At 34.6% G+C, this 27893-nt stretch overlaps 1 protein-coding gene across 1 annotated transcript; it reads left to right on the top strand.

Moving 5' to 3' along the window:
* On the top strand, positions 1–27893 carry LOC146148662 (uncharacterized). The gene is made up of 5 exons (XM_083387155.1): positions 1–254; positions 9028–9075; positions 18777–18878; positions 23410–23635; positions 27002–27893. Exons 1-5 carry the CDS (start codon positions 141–143, stop codon positions 27262–27264), a joined length of 753 nt encoding a protein of 250 aa, XP_083243281.1. The 5' UTR covers positions 1–140; the 3' UTR covers positions 27265–27893.

Consider the following 27893-nt stretch of genomic DNA (forward strand, 5'->3'; position numbering starts at 1 on the left):
AGATTATCGTAAACAAATGCCTGGAAGAATATATGTGGTCGAACAAACAGATAATCGTAAACACAAGGAATTTACCAAAGAAGATGATCATTGCTTCATTTGCGATGCACTAGGACATTGGGCTAGGGACTGCCCAGAGAATGAAGACCGGGACTTCTATTCGTTTCGTGGTAGAGGAGGTTATCGTGGTCGCGGAAGGGGTAGAGGTAGAGGACGTGGCAGAGGTGGATATGGATTTAGATCTCGAAATACAGGTAGCCTAATTCTCTTATTGCCTAAAACAAATTCTGTATTTTTACAAGATTTTTATAAGTTAATATAAATGGGACTAAAACCAATTTACTTAGAAGAATTAGTACAGAATTTTAGCAGGGTTGTGCAATACAATTTTGTTACCAAAATGTTGCATTGGAGTGCACACATTATTTAAGTTTAAATCAGGTTTACATGATAATTATTTGTTTATCAGGTCATAAACGACAACAAAGTTTTTTGTTGTAATCAACCTAAAGGTATTTCATGGTTTGCAGTACAATAAAATTTACACTTGTCTGTTGGGCGAGTGACTACCAATCATTCGCCCAAACAAAATAACACTTGCCAATAATGGCAGCACGTAGCACAGGAATTTTGGGTGTAACACCTTGTTTTTAATAAATTAACACACCGTAAGATTCCTGTCTGTATACATAGTTTTTTTATCGACAAATCAGTGTGTTTATTTACACACCTGAATAAACAAATGGAAATCATAAGTGATTAAACAAGTAACTGGCCTTCAGTTGTTGAAGTTAAACATAATTTTTTGCGGATCAATCAATGACGTTCAGTAGGTCTGAAAGCAACATTCTATTTTTTACAGTCACAAAGATATATGTGCTACTGCTAATTATGTTTGCTTCTTGCCTGGTTTAAGAGGCATCACTTACAAATATATTAGTAAAACAAACAGACTTCTTAACGACGTAGAAGAAAACAGGTTTTTCAGCTACAACAATGTGCATTTTAAACAAAATTAATTTATTCTTCTCGATTTTTACATGAAACTCCCATCATCCACGGAGTAGTTAATATCCTGGTGTACCTTCATAGCGTTAAGCCGGTCAAGCGCTCCTTGCCGCAGGTCGCTCTATTGAACTTTTTATTAGCCTCAATCTCGAAAAGGAGCGCTCGGCCGTTGTACTTGTAACAGGCAGAGTCATTGCATGCTTTATACAATTGTAGAAATCAATCTACAAATCACCAAATTTGTTGATAAACATCCTTAATTTTGTCGACAACGAAGTGCAACAGTTTGTGATAGATACGTCACAAAGGCTGCTCTTGCACCACAATTCCATAGTTTGTCGCGCGCAATTGAAGTTATGTGACTTGAATGTGTCAATGAGGTGCTGCATGTTTCTAGCGTCAAACATACAATTTTAAACATAAGCTCCTATGTTTAAAACCCGTAAGCTCCTAATAATCGATGTTTTCAGCGTCTAAAATAACAAACGTAAAATTTATTTGGCCTCCTCCCGTACCCGCTAGGGGTGTTCACACCTACCCCGAGAGCCTGTAGGTTATTTGGGTTGCTGATCATCACTGGCGTATTCAGGGGGGTCGGCCCTCCCTTTTTGTAAATGATATTATCGTTTTTTGTTTGTTTTTGTCAAGGTTTACAAACTGTCTAAGGTGGCAATGATTTTCTTTTGTTTCTTCGGATGTTTTTTCTCTTTCGTTATTCGTTCAATTCAACAATTGACAACGCTAAGACAAATCTTCTTTCTTTTTTTCTTGCTAAAAACGTTGAGTTAGGCAGCTAATGTTCTTCGTTGTTGGCTGCCTGCGCTATCCAACGTTGGGGTAACAACGGCATTTTAACATGGACAAGCTGAGTTTAACCACTTAAGTAAAAACGAATGAAAAGGATAATATGTGAAGCATCCGCTGAAAGGCACTAATGAAAACACGGCCCACAGGGAAGAGGTATGTGAATCAGTGACTTAACATAAACGGTAGATAAGAAAATCCAATGACAAGCAGTCAGTGAAAAGGCCAAAGAAAGTAACACATTAACATGGAAACGGTATAAACCTCAAAAAATAGAGAGGTACAAGTACATTACACAACTAGAGATGTTCAAAGTAGAATATCAAATCCTTTTGAATCCCATTTGGATTCAAATCCAATTCGGCCGTTTATTTCGGGTAATTGGAACCGATATAAATTAATGTTTTACCGCCGATTGTTGCGCCTAATTGCACAAACACGTGTGGTAAGTTGGCCTGTCGCTGCGGCGACCAATTTACAGTGCTTGCTTTAAATTTAACCTGGTAATGCAGTGTCAGCGTTTTTTCGGGCGACCAAATACCGCGTCTAATAATTAAGTGTCAATCAAGCGTTATTGGGCGAGTGATCAACATGTAATGTCTGGTCTGGAGTTCGCAATTTCCCTAAATGCGTTAAGTTGCAAAAGTAACACTAGACGGGGGTGCGGTTGTTGTATATTTTGTCAGTGGGTATATTTTCAGGGCTTAGTGTTTATTTTCAATTTTTATTTTTTTCAATGTATTTTTTCACATTCATTTTTAAATTTTTATTTTTTATATTTTATTTTATACTTTTTATTTTTTAATATTTTGTGTTTTGTATTGTGTATTTTATATTATATATTTCATATTTTGTTTTTTATTTTCCTTAACTTGTTTCTGCAAGCAAAAACAGATATGGGCCGAAAACTTCCCCACTTTGATGCGAAAGGGGTTCAAATATGGCGTAGTACTTGGGGAATGATCGAAACATATATTTGATAAATAGAATTTACTTAGATAATGCGTATGGTCATTTTATTAAATTTTGACCAGCTTACGTGTTTGAAAAGCAAATATTATTATTCTCTTAAAGACTAAAAATGGTTTAACGCCTATGGTTTGCTATACTTTTGCAAACTTTTACTCGTTAATTTTTTACCATGGCTTGGGCCGAGCAATCACTGTTAAAACAGGCTTTAAATCTGTAGTTTTAAACAATATGAAAAACACTATTATGTTCTCAATACGCAAACTATTAAATCGAAAGTTTTGCTAGATGTTTAGGCCTGATGTTGGTAGTATGCTGGTTGGAGCAAGATGCACGACAGGTGCTAACAGAGAGGCGTAGACTGCCTTAAGATTTCGCATTTAAACTTGCGGCGGTAAATACACCCTATTGACACTTAATTATTAGGCGAAGATTATCGCGAAGTAATTGGTCGCCCGAAAAAAAACTAACGCCGCATTGAAAGCAAGCATTATAAATGAGTCGCCGATATTCTGCTTTGAACATCTCTACTCGCAATGCTTCCCTCCGTTAATTGTAAGGTGGGTGAAACTCTATTCACGGCCTTACCTCTTTGTGTATTACCGCGACAATACAATGAAATACGATTTGGAGAATATTGGAAAAATCGTATTTTGCAAAAAAAAAAAAAGAATAACGGCAAAAACAAGATATGTCCCGAAAATAAATTTTCGGCCCATATAATAACGGCAAAAACAAGATATGTCCCGAAAATAAATTTTCGGCCCATATAATAACGGCAAAAACAAGATATGTCCCGAAAATAAATTTTCGGCCCATATAATTACGTTGTAAAACGTGCTGGCCGTCCACAAAATGCGATATTGGGTTACTTAAGGTCAACTTTAGGCCAATATTCAGCAAGGTTATGCAGTTATGCGCAGTGTAATTGTCAAGAATTCATTAAGTCAATTGTAACTTTGTATTCTTTGCAGTACATTATTTGACTGCATAACAGATCAGGGGCTGCATTATGAACACACCTCGCTAAGTTGAGCGAGCTCGCTAACGACGCACGAGCTCGCTAAGTCGACTTTTGGTATTACGAACCCACTTCTCGTTACCAAAATCTCGCTATACTCCTCGCTAACTAACGAGCGGCTCAGACCACTCGATAACGCCTAATTTGTGTTCTAAAAACCTTATGCTGTTAAAAAAATCATTTTTTTTATCATTAAACGTTTATAATAATGCCGACAACTAATGGATGTCATAAAGATTCATAAATAATTTGTGAATTTCTCACCAAAACGGCGTGAAATATGGATTTAGGCGATCTCCTACCTACACAATATGAAGTTTGGGGTGCTTACGGCGCCAATAGCATTCCCAGTGAAGACTTCTACGCCACCCTCCCCCCCCCCTAAAAAAAAATCAATGATAACTATTTCTTAAATTTTTGTTGATGCCTACAACTTGAGTTACTATTTTACACATATTCCGGCAGTTAGTGAATTTTATTGACCTTAAAATACATTTTAACTCTTTTACCACTCTGCATGTAAACTTATATTTTTAGTGGACATTTTGTGATGTCATACTTGGCACAAATTTTCGCACACCTGTCAAAAAAGTCGGCGTCTACGCTACACACTGATTTAAACCAACTTCACTTTAAACGTTTTTTTATTCAACCAATTAGGAATTTACAAAAGCAGCATATTTATGCCATGACTCATTTTATTGGTGCTTTTGAGTCAGTTTATTAAACACATATATTCACAGTACTAATCAACTAATGCAAAAATGTGAACATTTTTTTTTTTAACAGATAGGTAATTTTTAGCAATTGATATTCATGCATGTATATTTTGCATCAAAAGAGTATTTTTGTATGAGGTATTATAATACCATGGTGTACCAGTGGTCCAGCATCTGTCATGATTCATTCATTATACAATAAACAAGAGCTTCAAAAGTGAAGATAAACTTTATAAAACTTATGTTATTTTAGGAACAAAATAGTTTTGTATTAAATAATCCAAAGAAACCCTTAAGCCAGAAGTGCAATTAGAATCACAAACACAATTTACTATTGTTTAAAAAATATGCTGTTGTATATAAGCTTATAAAGTATTTTTTAGTCACAAAAACATGGTATATAAGAGAATATAAAAAGAGAAAATAATATACTTTTAGTTGAACGAAATAAGTTATGCTAAAGCATTATTTTGGCAAGCCCAAAAATTTCACACAGCAAAATATTTAGGCAATACAATTGTAAATTATATTACCAAATATAAATGGTTAAACTGCAGCCCAATTCATTTCTTTTTATACAAAGAAATTTGCTTTTACCAAAGTTCACAGCTGACATTGTATGATAGCTATTTTTGGGAACTTGAAGAAAACAATATTTGTGCACAAACTGCAAACCGACTATTCCATTGTCTCGCTCTTTGAAAGTAAGATGATTCAAGACTTATTTGTGTTTTTCCAAATTGTATTGATCTATACAAAGTTGTAGGTGGTTCTCATGCTGCTCTTCTGCTAGAACTTATCGGTGGTTCAGGAATGTCCAAATTGGACTGCTTTTTTCAGTGTCTCCCAAGTTTTATTATTTTTTTGGTAAACTAGTAACACATGGTTTTTCAACACTTTTAAGTGAATATAAATTGTCTTTCTTCTTTTGAAGTGAATATGAACTTTATAGAGAGCCTGTAAATTCAGTTCCATGCACAATTTACTGGTGCAAGTCAGAAGGGTGTAACACCAGCAGCATGTTGTAACTACTGTTTTAAAATGCCAGTGTTAGTGCTGTAATAGGTTGCCGAAACGTTGGTTAACAATTACAATTACCAGAGGAGCTGTTTTTGATTTATATTAGTGCTGTGATTGTTGCATCCTGGGGAATTATTATCAAAATGTTTACAGAAGCTAGCTTACTAAATATAGATACAAATGAATAAAATGTTTTAAAATAATTATTTTACATACACGTATATATATAAACGTTGGGCGCTAGAATCCTTCCACAATTGTTAAATAGGGTGCGAGTTAGCGTTTGTAACAGACATTATTTAATATTAATACTTGACCCACCCTAACCCAAATATTATGCGTTGTGGTAGGATTGTAGACCCGCGCCAAACGTTGTTTCCCAAAACCGTTTTCTATAATCGACTAATTAGGAATTGAATTCATGCGGTTTACCTTGAAAATTGTTTCATAACAAATTTAACATTCAAAAGCAGCTAACAATTTCCAAAACAAAGCGCCAAACGACGTTTCTGCAGCAATTTTGCTGAGTCAGTCGTCCTTTTTCTTATGATTTTGACGCATTCTCTCGCGCATGCGTCTCGTTATTGCGAGGTGTTGGCGAGGACCGTTCGTAATACCAAATGCGTTTGTGAGATTCTCGCTCGCTCATCCCTCGCTAAAACGAGCTCGGTAACTTAGCGAGCGAGGAACTGTTCATAATGCCGCCCCAGGTTAGTAAAAAATAAGCCCTAAGACCCAACAATGCTTGAAAAAACAGGAACGAATTGCTTAACACTTCTGTGTGCAGTGTTGCATTGTACTCACTATGGGCAAAAATATAAGTTTTGGCAGCAACCTGGACAGTTGACATATTACAGATTTACAGTTTACACAACTGCTTCAAATGACAGTTGTTAAGAATGTTAAACATATGGGAGATTTTTTTTTATTATAATGTACACATGTTAGAAAATTGTTTGGGCGATTTATGTGATTGTGGGCCGCCCTGTAGGGTAGATTAAGATTAATCCCTTCCCCAAACAAAATCGAGGTTAAATAATTTAATAAAAATATACTAGGATTTGCTATTTTGGATTTTAGAATACCTTGGTCTACTTTGAACATCCCTACGCACAACTAATACTGAATAAAAACCCACGGATAAACAACTACTAAATTTGTGGTAATATCACTTTTTTAATGTTAATTGAGGCTGTTAAGTTATCTAAATTGTTTAAGTATTCTATGTTTTCCTTTCTCTCATGCGCTTTAATTTATGTGTTGGGCTCACGTGACTTTAATCTTAGTTTGTCCGTGCTTCAAGCAGTAGGGAGCTCCAGTCTTTGTATTACAGCTTGTTCGTCTTTACGTTACATTTGCTTACTATGCTAATATGTTTATTATTAGGTCACTTTGATCCATTTTTCCTTGTACATTTATTGAGTCAATTACATACCAGTGAGACAACATAGAGTATAGTAGCGTGTATGATCACACAAAGCGCTAAAAAAAGAGGCTTTTCGCATTGGTCACACAACAATTTGCTTGCTTGGCATATTGATTTTTATCCTGTTGAATTTGAATGTTGTGAGGGCATCGACTCCACACTTGTAAGGCTGCACAGAAAGCACGTAAAAATCTTGCCCAAAGCGCAAAAATTAAACATTGGGTTAATCGTGTTGTAAAAGGTGTGGCGACATGCAATACAACAGTAATATTGCAAAAAAACATTATAGATTCATGCAGAAAAGTTTGAATCCCCCTGCTGCTAGCCTGGTGTCATATATAATAAATATGTATAAAAAATAGTTGGAGGCGGGAGGTAACTTTTATCGTTTATCTATAAGTTAGCCAAACTGTAATTGGAATAGAGCTGTTATACTTTTGATCATATACAGAGTCATACATGTATTTTTACTATACACAAAACATGCAATGGTACCCATGGATACTTTGTGCTAAAAAATATTAAAAAGTGTAAAACCTTGCTAACTGATTGCTGTTTGAGTGGTGTGCTTCTTAAGCTATCCAAAAAAATAGTTGAATTTTTGCAATAGGAGTTGTGGCTGGCTGGGCCAACTATGGACAAAAAGAGGGCATTAAATATTAACCAAGATTTTGGTCCAATCATGTCTTGCCAGTTTGGTTTTGATATCAATTGGTCCTTGTCATGCATGTAATCCATTTGCATGCAATGAGCGATAAGATAAAATAAACCAAACTATGTATGAAAAAACTTAAAATGATTAAATTGTATAAAGATCTATTCTTTCTTTCACAGTTCAAATCAAGTATTGGTACAGACAGTGCTGTATCCAGGGAGGGGGGTTGGGGTGGCGGTTGGGTATGGTGTCCGTACAACGCTAAGTCAAGCCTTTTTTTGAGCGTTGGTGCGAGTTTTTTAATTTTTAAACGCATGAATTGTTACTTGTTGATTTATAAGGAATCTGTTTTACATGTAACGTCAGTATCCTGATGAAGATGTTCTGTATAGCACATCGAAACGTCAATCTATTATATATTCTGCTTGAAGAGCAACACTCTGTTATATATTATGCCTGGCAACAATAGCTTATTTCAAGCCTTTTTTTGTGCGCTGTCTACGCTAATCTCTGATGTTCGTGTAACAACGGCACATTTTAACTAAAGCAGTTTCCCTTAAAAGGTGGTCGAAATGTGACTGTCGTGCACGCTTTACACTCGTCATTTTTATGTAATGATAATAGTTACCGCAAAAGTATGCCCAATAAGCATATTCTAAGACCACGTGTTTAGTGTGCAATGGACAAAACTTATTTTCTCTAAACCGGACTTGTATTTTAGCTGACTTGGCACACAGTCCGCACAGGTATTGCGTACTAGTATTGCAGGTGGCGAAAGACGCTGGTAATTTAGAGCTATTAGTCTCAAACAAGGAACTTGGGTAACTGCACTGTTGATAGTCAAAACATGATTCTCAAAATCAATCACACACATTTCACGGTCTTGATTTAGTTTTTTGCCTGAAGTTACTATTGCACACTTAGCGGTTTAGCAGTTCCTGGTAGGTGAGTCGACGACGCACATGTTTGCTTTGCGTCTAAAAGTCACTTTTGCTAGACTTTCATTGGCCATTTCTATAAATTTTTTCCTATTGATGACATCACTACAAATCACTATTTTATGACATCATAACCATTGCTATTTTATGACTTCATTAGTAATTAACGTCAGACAAAAAATAGGGGAATTCCAAACTGAAAAAAAAACCTATTTGTGTTTTGCGTTTGATTTTGCTTTCGCAATGAGACGCGTGACTAATTACAATATAAACATTGCCGATTTAGACAGTGAGTTAAACCCTGACACAAATGAACAAAAAACATAATATCACTTACAAAAGGGGGGAGGCCCAAACCCCCAACAACCCCTCCCTAAGTAATTCATGCCATTTTATAATGAATTTCAGACAATGGTGAATTTACACTTTTTTTTCTTAAGTAATAAGTATTTTTGTTATTTTTTTAGATTGTTACAATTGTGGAAGAACTGGTCACTTCGCACGTGACTGCGACAGTAAGTACATTTATAAACAATAAAACTTTTTAAAATTGTTGAAATCTTAACTACCCTAAAATGTAGGATTTAATTGATTGTCTTTATTTATGTTATTGTCAAAGCCTGACGGTATTGGTTTCAAACCTTTGCTAATCGAATACTATGATATATTTTGCAAGCTTATGTCCAACCCAAAATTTTGCTCACATCAGTTTCTTTCTTCTATGTTTGCCTTCAAAATGGTTGGGCCAGGACTTTTTTTAATGGAACATAAAAGTTTTCAGGGATAAAGTTCTGTCTTACTCGACGTCATAAAACAATTAATTTTCAAATTTAGCCTGACACAACAGCATTTACAGTTAAATTTATTAGAATTTGCACTTAACAGTGTTTGTGAGTCACACATCGCAAAATGCATCGTGCTTGTAAACTGACAATAATATTTCTCAGCATAAAAAATACTTAATCGGTTTGATGAAAATCCTCAAGGAGCTCAAAAAGATGCAGAACATATGTGTTTCTATTTATTATAAAAGAAACTTTCCTTCGAAAAGGAGAGGAGACACATTAAATTTACAAAACAACTATATTTTGTCAAAAATTTTCTGATAGTTCAGTTTTTTTAAACACTTTTGAAATGATTAAAAAATGTTGCATCCAAAATGTAAATATACTGTGTACATTACACATTCATAACCTTTCTGTGTACATTACACATCCCACCATCCAATTAAAATATTGATATCCGACAATATACTGTTCTTAAACAAATTGGTTCTTTGCATTGAAATATGGCACGAGTTTCCTCAATTTATTTTTTGGTTGAATCAGTCCATCTAATCTTGCAAATCAAGCAACAGATGATAAAGCTTTTGTTATTAGTAGGGATGCTCAAAGTAGATATAATTTAATGTTTTACCGCCGATTGTTTGTGCCTAATTGTACAAACGCGTGCGGTAAGTTGGCATGTCGCTGCGGCGACCAATTTATAGTGCTTGCTATAGAGTCAAACCATATCAAATCAACACACCCATATGACATGACCTCCTTCAATTTTATTCAAATTTAACATGAATAAAGTAGTTGTCATTAAAGTGGGATTTACCAAATTTCTGATCGGTCGAGAAATGTAGGAGTAATGATAGAGGAAAGTTTTTGCATAAATTCCACACGAGGGCGTACTTTTAGCATTGTTTTGTTGATCACTTTTAACTGGAAAATGACAAAAGCTTTTGTAATATATATATCAAAAGAAAGGTGAGAATGTATAGCATGCTACTTATTGGGTTATAAATATTGCTTTAGACCAGAAAAAATATTATTGGTGATTTTGTTCTTGAAGTTTCAGGGGGTAATCGGATGACTCCTGACATAAAAATAATATGGTTTTTTTTTTTCAGAAAAATTGTTCAATTACTTCTTTTTCATAAAACATCAACATTTTAGTGGGGTTTTGTCCAATATATTTATAAAAAATATGTTATGTATTTGTAGTAATACAAATCTGAAAGTTGCATTTGCAAAGAAAAAACAGTTATAAAGATTAAGGAAAAAAGGTTAAAAGGAAAAATAAAAATTACATTAGACTCTTTGTTATTAAGTAATGAATAAAGAAGGTATCATTTTTAAGCTGTGCTGGCAGGCAGTTCAACAGCAAACTAGTGACAATAAAAACTTAAAATGGCTTGCAGACTTGTAAGGCCTAAACAATAACATATTGTACATATATATATTTTTTTAGTAATCTTTAAAATGAACTGTCACGAAGAACACCATACCCATTTTCCTGCTAGTTACCAAACAAATATAACTTTTTACCCTAAAGAAAAAAAATCGTAAAATAAAAGTATCAGAAGTGCCCGTTTTAACGGTTACATTTTTTTTAATGTTTACCATGTAGGGGTTATGCCACATACTTATGTTCAAAAGATTCTTTTTAGGCCTTTAAGGCACAAAATTACCTTTCAAAGGATACATTACATGTTAATCTAGCTTTTGTATATCCAAAAATATGGCTGTTTTTATGCAGAAACAGCGCCCTCGAGTGGAAAATATGCATATTTTTAAAACCTTAATAACTTTGCAAATACACAACAGACTAGAATAAAATTTGGCACACATCTTCAATTAAAGGTCCTTTACATATATTTTAATTTTTGTTAGAATCTGAGAAGGTCATGTCAAAAAAGTAACTTTTTTGTGTTGATTGGACATGGTTTGACTCTATAATGTAAAAATAAAAAGGTAGTGCAGTGTCAGCGTTTTTTTTCGGGCGACCAATTACTTCGCGTCTGGCGATAACATTCGTCTAATAATTAAGTGTCAATCAATGTCAGGAGCGGAGTTCGCTATTTCCCTAAATGCGTTAAGTAGCAAAAGTAACACATGCTGGCCATCAAGAAAATGCGCTATAGGGTTACTTAAGGTCAACTTTAGGCCAATATTCAGCGAGGTTATGCAGTTATGCACAGCGTAAATTGTCAAGTATTTGTTATGTCAATAGTAACTTTGTATTAAGAACACCATACCCATTTTCCTGCTAGTTACCAAACAAATATAACTTTTTACCCTAAAGAAAAAAAATCGTAAAATAAAAGTATCAGAAGTGCCCGTTTTAACGGTTACATTTTTTTTAATGTTTACCATGTAGGGGTTATGCCACATACTTATGTTCAAAAGATTCTTTTTAGGCCTTTAAGGCACAAAATTACCTTTCAAAGGATACATTACATGTTAATCTAGCTTTTGTATATCCAAAAATATGGCTGTTTTTATGCAGAAACAGCGCCCTCGAGTGGAAAATATGCATATTTTTAAAACCTTAATAACTTTGCAAATACACAACAGACTAGAATAAAATTTGGCACACATCTTCAATTAAAGGTCCTTTACATATATTTTAATTTTTGTTAGAATCTGAGAAGGTCATGTCAAAAAAGTAACTTTTTTGTGTTGATTTGACATGGTTTGACTCTATAATGTAAAAATAAAAAGGTAGTGCAGTGTCAGCGTTTTTTTTCGGGCGACCAATTACTTCGCGTCTGGCGATAACGTTCGTCTAATAATTAAGTGTCAATCAATGTCAGGAGCGGAGTTCGCTATTTCCCTAAATGCGTTAAGTTGCAAAAGTAACACATGCTGGCCATCAAGAAAATGCGCTATATGGTTACTTAAGGTCAACTTTAGGCCAATATTCAGCGAGGTTATGCAGTTATGCACAGCGTAAATTGTCAAGTATTTGTTATGTCAATAGTAACTTTGTATTCTTTGCAGTACATTATTTGACTGCATAACAGATCAATTAGTCAAAAAAGAAGCACTAAGACCCAACAATGCTTTTAAAAACTGTACCGAATTGCTAAAGAGTTCTGTGTGCAGTGTTGCATTGTACTCACTATTGGCAAAAATATAAGTTTTGGCAACAACCTGAACAGTGGACATGTATTACAGTTTACACAACTGCTTTAAATGACAGTTGTTAAGAATGTAAAACATTTTTTATTAATAATGTACACATGTTAGCAAATTGTTTGGGTGATTTATTGCTGTGATTGTGGGCCCTGTAGGGTAGAAAAAGATTAATCCATTACCCAAACAAAATCGAGGTTAAATAATTTAATAAAAATATACTAGGATTCGCTATTCTGGATTCGTGATTCTAGATTCGAAACCTATTATTCTAGAATACCTTGATATTCTACTTTGAACATCCCTAGTTATTAGCTTCATGTGATGCTTGATAGTGACAAGGGTGGCCTAATCTGAGAGGTGTTTTATCAATTGTTTCTTTATCAAGGTCAGAGAGAGTTTTGATTATATTGGAGGTTGTTGTATATCCATTGAATTTCATGAAATCATCTGGTGGTTTGACTTCGCCTTATGCTTAACTTGGAATAATAAAGCGCCAACCATCCCAACCAGTGTTTTTGTCATCTGATTGAGTCTCATTTTCTGGTTCAATAACAGTACCGGTACCTTAAATCCTCATAGACAGTCATCTTGAAACTCGCATTGGTGAGTGCAAAATTCCAACCTTGCATCTTCCAGGCAGACATGTGTTAAATAAAGTTGTCCCCGTTTGCCAACAACAGCATGAAGAATTTGTTTCCAGTATCTCACACTTTTTTCTATAAAATGAACTACTAAACGCAAAAATAAAATCGCGTTTTGCATGAATCTTGTTTTCGAGTTAGTATGCATTTGAGGGAATCTTTTCAGACTTAAGGCGCCATGCTTATCCTGGAACTTTCAACAAATAAAGTTTTGCAGTTACATTAATTATTCCAAACAAATAAAAGTTTTTTAAGTTACATTAATTATTTCGATGTATATTAGACACTATTTGTTTTTCAAAATTTTATACATTGTTAAGCCATCAAAGACCACTTGGTAGTTTAGAGTGTAGCCATTTAACTTATGTGTAGCTTCATAAAGACCTGAGACCAACAAATGGAACATGAATGTTTGTGGCAACCAAATTGTCTTTAGGAATAATCACATACCGTGTTATTGCCATGTAAATGACAGACAAGCACTGTAACAACTTTTCCGAACCAAACTGCCAAAACATGGTACATCACAAGTAGGTCAGATCCTATTCTTCTCTTATTTATTACTACCTTGAATGTCGTTTTATGAAAATAATTGCCTAGCTTGCGAAAGTGTAGTTTAGGAACTTACAGTGACTGTTATTTGTTAAATTTAAAATGATAGGACCTTAAAGGGGTCTTTTCTCAGAAATGCCTAAGACTAAGAGGCACCATATTTTTTCAACTGCATATAAAAACACTGTAACTTTCCTTTTGTGATGTCATATTCAGAAGAAATTATTGGAAAGTTGGTGTCTATGACCAAAAAAATATTTCAGATGCCCCGAGGAGAAAGTAAAACTTTCCTAATAATATGATAGATACAGCATACTCTTGCTTGTGAAGAAGGCCTGTGTGATTATGGATAGCAACCACCATTTTTAGAAACAACTTCTTCTGTGCAATTTAAGGAAACTGTGTGCAGAATTGAAAGGACCAAATTCTGATGAAAACAATTAAATTTTCAATGTTTGCTATGCTTTGTCTTAAGTGATATATTCCTGTTGATAGATTTGCAGCTCACTGTGTCTGTGGTCACTATCAAACAAGCATATTACTTGTCCAAGCTGAAAAGTGTGATGGTAATACTGATCAGTGATCACACTACACTACTGAACCGTAGCGCTATAGATTGAGATTTTAATACAAGATTGGTAGAATCAACAGACAACATTGCAGCTCATTCATACAAGGCAAAGTGTGATGCTGATTTAGTTATTATTTAACAAAAATCCAAGCCAAAACGCATGCATGGTTTTACTAAGATCTTGCTAAAAACAAAAATTAGGTCGACACAAAATCTAGGTCTATCACTAAAACAAGAATGAATGCCCCATTTGCCCATGAAGTACCCGAAACGCCGGACCCCTGTTTTCAGATTGTTAAGGCAAGGCCAGGTTGCTGAGGCAGGCCAAAACCTGACAGTGTCCTTTCCAGATGCTGTTTTTTTTACTCTAAAACTGTTACGTAGATGAGCTGTTTTTGGGCAAACTCAGGTGCAAATGTGCAGCACAAAATCAGAAAAACGCAAAAAAAATTTTTCAATCTAAACATAATAAAATGAAAAGTTTGTGAGTCGGCAGTCGGCTGCATGTTCGCGTTTTAGGGAGACACAGACAGAGCAACGTGGCTCATTTCAGGGAGACAGACAGAGCAACCGCTGCTTATTTTGCACCCTCTTAAGCGAGTCGCCGAGCAAGTGGGGAAAATAGAAAGAAACTTGTGTGCTCCCAGACAGAAAAAAATTTGTTTCTTTCTATTAGAGAAAGTCGCGCATCTCAAGCAAGCGCGCAAAGTTTAGACATAGTTTACAAAACATCGCATTTGTTGTCGCATTTTGAACACTAAGCAGATTTACTTTTCAAACGAGGTTTTCTTTTGTTGGACGTCAAATACTGCTACCACACTGGTCGTATACTAAACATACTTACATCAGGAAACATACACGTATATCGTACAACAAGCCTTCCCAGCAATGTTGTGATGTTGATTGAGGCCAAAGTCTAATGACTTCTTACAATGGGTTTAACCACACATTACTTGGCAGAGGTCGCGAAATATTGCGTTCATTGCAGCAGTTTAACAGAAAGCATTTTCCGAGTTTAAACTACGCAACATTTGGACTGAGTTAGCAAAATGTTGCGTTTGTTGCAGCGGTTTAAACACTAAGCAAATTTACTTTTCAAACGGGTTTCTTTCTTTCGTTGGATTCAGAATGGTATTTACCGTGATGACTTAAATTTTTTGGCATTTACTTAATAAAATAGCCAAAAATATAGTTTAAGGCTTAGATGGAACAGCCAGCCTAGTACATTCTCGTTATGTCTATGGGTCATTCCATGCTTAATTTAAAGGGCCGGAACCCATGTTCTTAGATTTTCTTTATAAAAACAGTTAAAGATCTCAAAGAAAAAATAAGATTGCAACAAATTTGAGCGTTCTGTGATGAGCGGTTGCGAAGATATGACATTTTGAAATTTTGACCACTAGGTTGAAATAGGTCGTTTTTTTGTTCCGCTTGAGTGCTTTTATCGCTCTGGAGGCTTTATTTTGCAGCAGAAGCCTGTAGTAAATTGCTGTTCCCCCATTTATTGGGGTGCTGGATTCAAAAATGATGCTTAAAACACTATGTGGTTATTTATTCTATATGAAAATTGCATTTGAAGTTTTATGACTTCCAAAGACTTTTCCGAAGCTCTCTGCATTTTTTTTTCAATTTTTATGTTGGAAAAATATTCTTTAGACAACATAGTATTTGGACTTTCTAAAGTGGTTCTTGGTATTTTACAATTAGTAATTGGTTATTAAGTTCCAAACTTGAGCACTTTATAACACAATAAAAAGTGACCAAACTTTGAAATGTGTTCAACTTTACATACAACTATAGTACAGACATACAATAACACATTGGCTTAAATATTTCTATTCAACATATTGTATAAAGTTCTAAACAAATACATACAAGTAATGAGACAAAATATGAAACTTCGAAACATTTTGTCAACTATATTTAATAATAGTGTGTAGGTCATGCCACTGCCTGTTACTTGTGAGGTTTCAATTTACACAGTATATATGTCATACAATTAATTATAGCAAATACCATCGTATCAAAGCTGATAAAACCAGGGAGATGGATCGGATGGCCGCATAAATTTGACCAGAGCACATAGTTGCTATTTTAGATTATTTTCATCTAGATTTAAATGTTTTGGTATAATTCTAGATGTAATATTCTACAATTTACAAGATAAATATTTGTTTTAGTTTTCGATGATTAGAATTGCCTTAATTTTTCATAAATATGACAACTAGATACATTTTTTTATTAATTTTATAAATTTCAAATTTTCACTAATTGAAAATTTATTAACTAGGTAGAAAAAAATTTAAATATATGTATTAAAGGCAGCATTTTTCAACTGTGTCCTTTGGGCCCAAGGGGGGGGGGGGGGGGGCACTGAGAAGTCTTCAAGGGGCAACAGGCATGTCGTTTTTTAATTTTTAGCCAGTCAACCCATAAATGGAAATAAAAAAAATTTTGTTTTGGTTTGCGTTATGTCCAGAGATGTGTTTAGAATTTGTGGGCAAAGGGATCCCAAAGTGTTTAGTGCTAATGGAAGGTAGCCACGACACTTATCAGGTTGAGAACCACTGGTCTAAGGCATCAAGCAAGACCCTTTAAGCAACTTTAGGTGGCAATATGCCTAATAATATTTATATTTTGTAGAAATATATTGATTAACTTTCTAGAATCTAGATTATCTGTAAACTATCTAGCTATTTCTAAATATAGTTTCTTTAAATTCAAGATATTAATTGTTATAAAATTATTACTATGCAAGCACCTATTTCGTTCTCATATACTTATCCAACATAGAGAGTCATATTGACATGTGTTAAAGTTAGACACGCCATCAAAATTAAAAGTGTAACTATAGCTGGAGTCTGAGGTATTTGTCATCTGGTTTGTCTGGGGCCGAAGCGATATACTAATGATAGGACCTCGTTTCAGGAATAGTATTTCCGAGGTTAAACCTTTTTGCTATCTCCTTTCATGTTGCTTTAAGTATTTTGCTGGAGTCTTGGCTATTTCCACCAATGCTAATTTTACAGTAATAAAAAAACGTTGTAACATACAGTATTTGATTAAAATGTGAGCATTTTCGACTAAGTCTTTAACAGGGCCACCTACTCCATCACTAGGAGATATTCGTAGCTAAGAAGATATATTCAGTTTCGATGTCAAAGTCCAATGAGCGACTGCATAGATTCATGAAGTTTTTATAAATTTCCTAAATGCTGGGAACATCCATCTGAATAATAGCTGGTATTCAGATTTTATTAGGTTCACTTATTATCTCTTTCATTTAATTGGCCTTGATATGATGATGTTTGCTGTATATTCCATGACAAACTGTGTAAATTAAAAAGCTGAAGTGCAACAGATCTACACATAGTTGCATTTCAGCTTTTGAATTTACACAGTATGTCATGGAATACAGATCAACACATAACAAAATATCTGTGAAGTTTTGTACATTGTCTCATTGTAAGTACTTTTTTTTCTGGAATCTTATACAAAATGTTGAATAGAAATATTTAAGCCAATGTGTTATTGTAGTTATGTCTGTACAATAGTTGTATGAGAGGTTGCAAAAGGCAGCGTATCAATACATTTTTAGATTTATCACTTTTTATTTTATAAAGAGAGGCCTAAATTAGAAACTTAATAACCAATAACTAATTGTAAAATATCAAGAACCACTATAGAAAGTCCAAATGTTGTGTTGTCTTTAAAAGATTATTTTGCCAACAAAAAAATTGAAAAAAACTGCAGAGAGCTTCGGAAAAGTCTTCGGAAGTCATAAAACTTCCAATGCAATTTTCATATAGAATAAATAACCACATAGTGTTTTAAGCATCATTTTTTAATCCAGCACCCCAATAAATGGGGGAATAGCAATTTTCTACAGGCTTCTGCTGCGAAATAAAGCCTCCAGAGAGATAAAAGCACTCAAGCGGAACAAAAAAACGACCTATTTCCACCTAGTGGTCAAAATTTCAAAACGTCATATCTTCGGAACCACTCATCACAGAATGCTCAAATTTGTTGCAATCTTATTTTTTCTCTGAGGTCTTCTTTAATTGTTTAAAAATAAAGAAAATCTAAGCACATGGGTGGACAAATTTAAAAAAACTTTAAATTAAAGATGGAATGACCCCTATGCGAATGTCATATTCATATACCTGTCATATAACTAAAATGGCGACTATTTAACAATAATATTGTGATTGCTTTTTAAACTCAATATAGAAGTACTTGCCAGGTTGAAGTAAAAACTGCAAACATAATTAATAAACAATCTATATGCCTAACACTGGCTTTTCCTCACTAAACAACATGTTTCACGCTTTCGTAACTTTTTTGAGAATGGCACAACAAAATTAGTTCCTGCCAACTGTAGTACGTATGGTTTCTACATATTCTGCATTTCAAAAATTTATTGGTTAAGAAACCTTTGTCTACTTGAAAGATATCTGTTCAATACATTTTATTAAATAAAGCAATAAAGGAAAGTTTTGGTTTGTTTTGCCCACTATTAATATCACTATACTTATTTGATACAGGTGAACCAGGAGATTCAGTTGACAGAAGAAGAAGAAATGATTATTGTTTTCGCTGCGGCCAGGCTGGTCACATGGCTCGCAATTGTGAATCTGATCAAAATAGTAAGTATCCATTAAACTCGGCTAGATCACCTGCCATATTATTGCTTGACAGTTTAAACATTTCTAGAAATATATGTTCTAGGGATTTCGAATAATAGCGATTGGACTAATACCTAATGCCAAGTGGTAACATCCAGCGATATTTTCCTGTAATGTATCTTCATTAGAACAATATACAGTATATGCAAGCCAGCAGAATTAACCACACAGGCCTGATTTATCGCATTAGGTTTAGCTTGAACTTCATTTTACTTCAGATAGGTGTGTACAGTGTTCCCGCTAATTTTTTACCATGTGTGCAGGTGCCCAAAATTTTGTGCACAAGCCAAAAATAAGCGCAAAGTGCCCAAAATTTTCAACAAAAAAGTGCCTAAATTGGATACGCTTGAGCTTCTTTTTTTTGGTCTTCACTATTTTTAGTCGGTTAATATCCACGAAAATTGCCAATTTACCTAACTTTCAAATCCTAATAATGATTTGTCCGGAACTTCTGTTTTTTTAGCATTTAAATACAATCTGTAATTATTTTTTGCTTGCTTCGTCGGACGGATTTTTTTCGTTGCAATGGAGAGAGGAGCAATATGCGCGGAAGAGCACGAGAGGCATTGCAATAATCTTAATTAATTTCTCCTAGACATAAAAATGAGTCTCTTTATTTGGAGAAGTGCGCTTGCTTGAGACGCAAATGCGCTTGGTAGTTTGTGTGCGCCCAATGGTCAAGGTAATTATCGCGCGTAGTGCAACGGTTTTAGTAGTAAGCATTTTCAACTTTTTAAACGGGTTACGCGTTTCTCTTAAGTTGATAACTTTAATTTTAAAAAATTTGACCGTAGTAGCGTATTTCCTGTTTATATCGACATAAATTTAACCTACTCCTTTAGTTGACACAACACACAAATTTGCTTTTTCGGGGTATATTGTAATTTGCATTGTACACTGTTTTACCAAAACAATGAGCCTAAAAGTTTTATCTTTAAAAAGTCCTCACCTTTTAAGCATTAAAAAACAGCATAAAAAGTTCTTTTTTGCAAATAAAAGCATATCGTAGATAATAATAATTTTGTTTGAAAGTTTAAAGCTATTACGACGCGAGGTGTTTTTTATAATGCAAGTACTTTCCTATAACACTAAACATAAGAGTGTTAAACACAGACACGTTGAGCTAAAATATATCTCCAAATTAGGAAAAAAATAAAGTTGTTAAACGAAAGATCCGCGCGTAACGCAAATAATTCCAGTTACTGAGAACCATGGCCTGGTGTCTAACCTAGGTGCAAAACTTAGATCCCTGTCAACTACACCTTGTTCAGACAAACTAAGCAAAAATCCGTCGTAAAAGATTTTAATATGAGTTAAGTGAGCCTATAGACACCGAGAACTAATAAAAATTAGTAGTTCAAAAACTTGCCAATCATAAAATCACGAACCAAATTTTGCAGTTACTAAACTACCACCCGATCCGTCATAAATTAGTGCAGTTCTAAGCAAAGGTCTACAGCAGTGGTTCCCAAACTGTGGTACGCAAGAGTCTTTCAGGTGGTATGCGACTAACTTCAGCATACTGATAAATTTGCAAAAACTTTCAGATTGGGTAATTTGTAATGTCGTTTTAGTTACCTTTGGTATTGCATGTTTATGACGTAACACTTATCTTGTTCAAGATAATAAAACGCTAACTGGTTTAATATGTATGTAATAATAATGAACTGATGCAGTGTAGTATTGATATTTCAATCATATTATTATTGAACAGTACTACTAATTTCTTCTAAAATAGAGGAATAGTGAGAGAACTACATTTTTTTTTAATTTAGGAACATGTTTAAACAAAATTACAGTCAGGGTCACCTAAAGTACAGGTTTATAGCTATTGAACACAATGGAGACGCTCTTCCACAATGTGTATTTGTATGAAATATGTTATAATGCTTGAACCGAGTGATCAAACTAGTAAATTTCATCAAAACATCTGGCCTTCATACTCGGTTGTTTAAACGTCTTTGGGAGAATCTTAGTTTCAATTACACCTGTTTTCTCTATTACACGGAGGTGCGCTGGCTCTCACATCCATCGCATTAAAACTATTTGCTGTGTTTTGTATAATTTATGGCTTTTATGTCTTCCTGGAATGACATTTGTTAAACTTTGATACTGCTACATGCTCATTTTCTTATCTATATGCTAAAATAGTTATAGTTTGTGATATTGTAGTCGGATGTAAGCCTAACTTAGGTGGTACATGAACACTGTACAAAAGCTCAACATGGTACGCGAGAAAAAAAAGTTTGGGAATCACTGGTCTACGGCAACTAGGGAATCCAAAGGATGGAAAAGTCTGACTTTTAGACTTTGAAGTCTTGGACAATGCACTAATTTGACTTAACAAATATGCTTAAGAAGATTCAATTTAATAATACCTGCCAGCCAAGCCCAAACGCTAACCAGAACCCTAACCCAAATAATGTACACTTTTCGGATCAATGTGTAACATAAATTATATATAACCCTGACGAGAAAGTATCTTATGCCCACCTGAGGTTGGTTTTTTTCCCAGCGTTTAAATAATTATTAAATTAACGCACATTATTTGAGTTAGAAAGCTGGTTATCTTTGGGTTCGGGTTGGTCAAGTATTATTAAATCTATCTCATAGTTTTTTGTGAGTGTCAGTCAATATTTTTTTATTTATATCTGGAAGTTTACCTAAAGATCCAATTAAAAAGGTAAGACTCTCCTGCCCTTCGATGCCCTAATTATCGTAGACCTTTATGCTTGTAGAACTACACTAATTTCTGACGGATCGGGTAAAACTACACATGCGTGTAATTTCAAAGTAAAGCACAAGACACCAAATATAGGCAGAAATCACACCAGACATAACATGTTACCATAAAAATTACTGCACATAATAGAAAATATTTATAGCAGTACTTGCGACGCCCTGAGAATTTGCCGACGCTCTATTTAGGGGTGAGCGCCTTCCCTAGTTAAGAACAGTGTTTTTTTTAAGGTGTTTTGAAAATTTTCTCCTGCGGTTTCCCAAATTTTGGACTTGCAACTTTTTGGCATTGAAATGAAACACTTGCAGTCTCTTAAAACTGCTTACTAATTTGGGCACCTATTTGGTCGAACGTAGCTCAAGCAAAACTAATTTGGGCACTTTTTTGGTCGTACGTAGCTAAAATAAAACTAATTTGAGCACTTTTTTGTTCCGTACGTAGCTTGGATAAACCTAATTTTGGCACTTTTTTGATCGTTCGTAGCTCAAATAAAACTAATTTTGGCATATTGTTGGTCGTACCTAGCTCAAATAAAACTAATTTGAGCACTTTTTGTTCCGAATGTAGCTTGAATAAAACTAATTTGGGCACTTTTTGTTCCGTACGTAGTTCAAATAAAACTAATATGGCCACTTTTTTGTCTGTACGTAGCTCGAATAAAACTTATTTGGGCACTTTTTTGGTCGTACGTAGCTCAAATAAAATAAATTTGGGCACTTTTTTGTCTGTACGTAGCTCAAATAAAATAAATTTGGGCACTTTTTTGTCCGTACAAAGCTCGGATAAAACTAATTTGGGCACTTTTTCGAAACTTTCGTGAAGCAAAATTGGGGTACATTAGTATTATATGTAATAATCGTTGCAAAATAGTGATAATGTGGGCTTCAGTAGACGACTGGAGGTCGAATTTAAGTAAAAAACAACTTTTAATTTTTTTCTTGACAAGCAAATTTTTGTAAGTGCCTAAATCACTTTGGTAAAATATTTCTACTGCTTTCTTCAAATGTGGGCTCATCCAGTGATATGTGAAGCGTTATTTCAGGCAATCAAGTACTACCCTATAAATTCACTTCTTATTATTAAATGTCAAATGCTAGGTACAGAGATTCACAATTTACTTAAATGCATTTTTGTTGCAAAGTTTACGTTCTATTGTGAAACGTGCTGGCCTCCAACAAAATTTGTGAACATGGAACATTCTGAGCAATATTTTACACATCTCACATGAAATCCAACATATAAATTTTGTAATGTTAAAATTTGCGTAAATGAACAAATTGTGCCTAATTAATGGAAACTAAGTTATGCTTAACAGATAAAATTTGTCAAGTACAACACAATATTTATTGTTCAGTATAACCGGTAGTCAAACAATGTAAAAAATCCAATACAAAACCTACTTCAGTCAACAATGGGAGTTATATTTTTAACTTGGGCTTGGTGCCTATAAATTACTTTGTTTTGATATGTATGACTTTTTTGTATAATAAATGTTTTGTTTCCTAATCTGGACTGATAGTTCTACATTTTGTACAATCGAATTGGATGCCGGACGACTGTCCTATAGTTGTTTGTAAACCCTTTCCCACTATGCATGCACAGCTTAGTAGATAAAGTTATGCTCTTTGTTATGTTTGACAGTCTGAGATAAATTTTAAACCTTAACTGAAAGCTATTTTTTTTAACCTTGTCTGTTGCAGAAACATTTTAACATCCACAGTTACATTTATCACTTGGGTATTTTTTTCATAGCTTGTTACAACTGCCATAAAGAAGGACATTTGGCTCGCAATTGCCCAGAAGAAAATGAATGCTACCGATGTGGTAAGTCGGGGCATATTGCCCGTCACTGCACAGAAGATTTTGAGCAAGGAAGTGAAAGTAGATACTCCAGACGGGATATTGGCACCAAGGAGTGTTATATTTGTGGCAGTACTGATCACATTCAGGCTAACTGTCCAGATGCTACATGCTACAGGTTAGATATTTATTTCTTATTCAAGACAAAATTATTTTTATATCATTATTTCTTCAAAAGCTTGCTATTTTGAACAGTTCATACAACAACCAGTTCTGAAGTTATTGTCTTATAAATAACAAATAATCATGGTGAATTTATGCATTAGTAAGTGGGAGAAAAATAAGTGTTAGCCTGTCATGTGTAAAAAGTCTTTAAACAAAGCTATCAAAATGCGTTTGCTATTCTTTCAACTTTCAGCAGACTAACTATTTCTGCCAAAAATAATATCAAAATCGAATCAGCAGAGAGTTTTACGGCATATGTAGAAAAAATAGGCAAAATGTTTTTCATTATTTTAAAACAATAAAAAGAATAGTTTACACCAGCGGGTCCCAAACTTTTCTAAAAATTTTGCCTGGCGAACCCGTTGCAATTATTTTGATATTTCGCGGCCCTATAAAATTTCAAGGGTCAGTTGACCCATACTTCTTGTAATACACTAGTGCAGTCACGATCCTTTCTAATGTAACAACCTTCTAACTCAGGGTGGTCCACGGTTGACTGCATCGCGGGCCACAATATTTCTAGCATATTCTTTGCGGGCCACATAAAGTAGACTAAATGCGTACCAGGAGCGGATCAACGTTTTAAGTTTGGTCGAGGCATGATAACGTCACAAAAGTAAATATCGAAAGACAGATACGCTCCAGAAACTTGCTTCTGTCGTCGAACTTGTGCGGAAATAAAATTGAATGTTATGAGACTTAGAAAACTGGTGTGCGTAAAGCGCGAAAAATTTGCGTATTTGACAAAAAATTTAATTAGAAGACTGCATTTTATAAGCGTAGAATGTTCGCGTAAAAGAGATGTTGCATACTCCCCAATCGCTAAATTACAAAGACGTTATCATTTCGCGCAAAAAGGTTTATCAACCAGATCAATTTGGCTGAAATTAAAACTGGGTTTGGAGCACCCTGTTCTAACTAATGCGAACGATTCGCTAATAGCAGGTAGTCCAGCATAATAGATGCTTTATGATGTCACAATAGACATCATAAAACACGCTATGATCGAATAATAAAGCATAACTAAAGACAATAAAGATGACAGATAATGTTTAAAACATAGACTAATGTTTAAAAACTTAAAAGACTAATTCTCCTTGCGGACCCTCTGAAACTGCTGTACGGACCCCATTTGGTCCGCTGACCCCAGTTTGGGAACCGTTGGTTTACACTGATAAATGCGATGCATGATGGTGCATGATATCGTGTTAACTAGTGCTATAAAGGATGAGTACACAAGGTTAAAAAAAGGCATATGATTAAAGTGTTTAAATTATTCTGCTGTGATTGCAAAGTTCATAGGTTTGTTAGTATTTATGTAGGTAATCAAAATTTTCTTTTGAATAAAAGAATATGCCTGCATCCGAATGGTGAAAAACAAATGATTCCGATATCACATCAATGTATGTTATTTGTGGTAAGATTGGGACACGCACACGGTTGCCCTTTTATACCATTATGCTTCTCACTATGCGACCATTTTGCATCTAAGTCAATTATAACTAATTGTTATAAAGTGACTTTAGTCGAGAACCTCCTGTTAACCAGTTAGACCAGTGCTCTTTAACCGGTGTGCACAGTGCACCAAAATATGCATGGGGTGCATCAGTACGAATCGCATCACAAATTTTTAATGAACCATTAGTGTTACATTGTATTTGCCAGTAATTACCGATTTCTATGAGATAATGGTGCTATAATTGTTGTGAACTAACTTTATGCAGCATGTGGTCTTTCTTTTTTGCCTTACTGTTGCTGTGCAAGTTGAATTCCTGATTTTTGTGTTAAGAACTGATAGTCAGCTTTGCTTCTATCTAGCAATATCAATTCAATTGTTGTTATTGTAATTAACAAAAAAACTTCGTAAATGATCCTTTGTGATTTCATAACTACCGTAGCTGAACAAAGGTGTACATTTCATAAAGTTAGTATATATGCCATAGGCCAGTGGTTCGTAACCTGGTCATCTTTTGAAACAAGATAACGTACTGTTTAAATCAATGTGTCGAGCACGAGCAATTTGTTGTGTGGCCAATGCGAAAAGCCTCCTGAATTTACAGTTTATCGCCAATTCAACCAATTAAACTAAAAAAAAATTTTTTTTGACCAACAACACGCTTTACTATTTTCAAATTGTCTAAGTGATATATTAATTGAAAATTCCGAATTGCTTTTTGTAGGGGGGCGAAAGGCATTGGAAAATTACCAAAGGAGGTGCGGCTGAAAAATGGTTAAAAACCACTGCCATAGGCTATGTATAATTTGCTAGCAATAAGCCTAAGAATCGCTATTTAAAAACATTGGCCCGCAAGATAAAAAAAAATTGTTTTTGGCCCGCGATGAAAAGAAGTTGGACCACGCTGAGCTAGACCACTGGTTCCCAACCTGGGGGGTCGTGACCCCAAAGCTGGGGTTGTACAGATTGTCACACAGTAGGCCGTTTACAAACTGTCAAACAAAAAACCATAACAAAAGTTTTAGCACTAAAAGAGCAAGAACCATCGCCATTTTAAAAAATGTGGTAATGACATTTGCCTTACGAGTAAACCAGTCGTGTTAATTACTTCAAATATACTAACTAGTGTTTTCAATGACTGGCCGAAGTTTAAGTCTAATGGCGTTCCCGGTGTCTAAAATAAATAAGAACTGTTAGACTAAAGTTTTGCAATATTTATATGTCTCTGCAACAACATTTTTCCCACTCGAGCAATTCAGAGAAAAACAAGATTATAAAAATACAAACCTAGAAATACGATAAATAATTATGATTGTAATTTAAACGCCAAAATTGGGAGGGCCTGTAGGTTTTCGAAAACTGAAGAGGTGGTCGCGGCCAAAAAAAGGTTGGCAACCTTAGACCTACTTTGTGACAAATGGCCTAACCCTAACTTTATAAATGCCAGTATTTATATTAAAAAAATGATTTCACTCCCGAGTTAAATAGTGTTTTTATTTGCTTTTTTTATTTCTTTTTGTTTACTTAATGGATTTTTGCCCTCTTTTTACTTCCACTTTATGGCGCAATTTAATTTGTGTTATCAGTTTGTTGCGTCATTTTCCCCTTTCTGTATGAGAAAAAAATCATTTTAACTGATTGCATTTTCATTTAGTTGCAACAATTGTGGCTCGCGTAGTGTATCACGTGTGCAGAGAAGCAGGTTTAACTATTTATTAACTAAATGCCTAATTTTTTATATTTTGTTTTGTTTTTAGATACTGATGATGCTCATAGGAGTAAAATATATTTATCGCTTACCATCCAAACAAACGGAGGTTCGAGTTGCTAAGTTTTGTACTTACCTTATTATTTTTTATGTAGATGTCACAAAGACGGCCATATTGCCCGCGACTGTCCCAGTAACAGCGACGACTATGTGTACAACAACAAAGGAAGCGGGCGACGCCAGGAAGCTAGTAATGATGAAGCAGAGGATGATGAGGAGACGACAGATGCTGTTGACAATGTGGAAGAATCTTAAGGCAACTGCTTACTACCTGGCTCTGTCCTCTCATGCTTGTGAGCAGTGGCAGTTTGTGCAAGTCAACGTGTGTGTGTGGACCATGAATAACGAATTCCTATAATTTGCTAAAACCCGCCGCTGGGAAGAGAGACGCATATAACAGAGTTAGAAAAAACACTTTTGATTTTAGTGTGGAGGATTTGCTCTGTAGTAACAATTTGTGGTCCTGGTGCGAATGGACAATGTGGAATTTTAAGAACACGTGAATACATTTTCGATTACAGATTATAAAGTTGTGAAGTAGAATTTTAAATATATTTGTACCGTTCCTGTTATTTAAATTACATAAATGATGGTATATTGGTAAAATAACTTGCGTCAATAAAATTTGTGTTATATATAAAAACGCTTACGGGTATGATTTCGCTGCACATAGTTCCTAGGTTGGTATTGCTTTGCTCGGATCAATTGTGATTTGTGCGTTATTAGCTTTCTATAACTTTTTATGTTGGTAGATATTCTGTGTTTATTACCAATGAACTGCTCGGTTGAAACAAGCTCTTCGTTAAAATCTGTTTTACAAACTATTTGGTGTGTATGTTATGGTAAACGTTTAAATAAATCTAGCAAAGAATAAAGTAATAGATGTTTTTAAACTATCTTTTTTAATTTGCATGTTTTAAATTGTTTACTCTTGAAGCATGTCAACCAGTCGATGTACATATTTTTGAATAAACAGACTCCACCCAG

Source organism: Ascidiella aspersa, chromosome 4 (genome assembly GCF_963924565.1).
Source record: "Ascidiella aspersa chromosome 4, kaAscAspe10.2, whole genome shotgun sequence".
In the NCBI taxonomy this organism is placed as follows: domain Eukaryota; kingdom Metazoa; phylum Chordata; class Ascidiacea; order Phlebobranchia; family Ascidiidae; genus Ascidiella; species Ascidiella aspersa.

What these genes read in the sequence shown, in the direction of transcription:
- LOC146148662 (XM_083387155.1), top strand. Translation starts at nt 141, where the DNA reads ATGAAGACCGGGACTTCTATTCGTTTCGTGGTAGAGGAGGTTATCGTG. An exon ending in ATTTAGATCTCGAAATACAG is followed by an intron (nt 255 to 9,027) that starts GTAGCCTAATTC and finishes TTATTTTTTTAG; the next exon opens with ATTGTTACAATTGTGGAAGA. An exon ending in CTTCGCACGTGACTGCGACA is followed by an intron (nt 9,076 to 18,776) that starts GTAAGTACATTT and finishes TATTTGATACAG; the next exon opens with GTGAACCAGGAGATTCAGTT.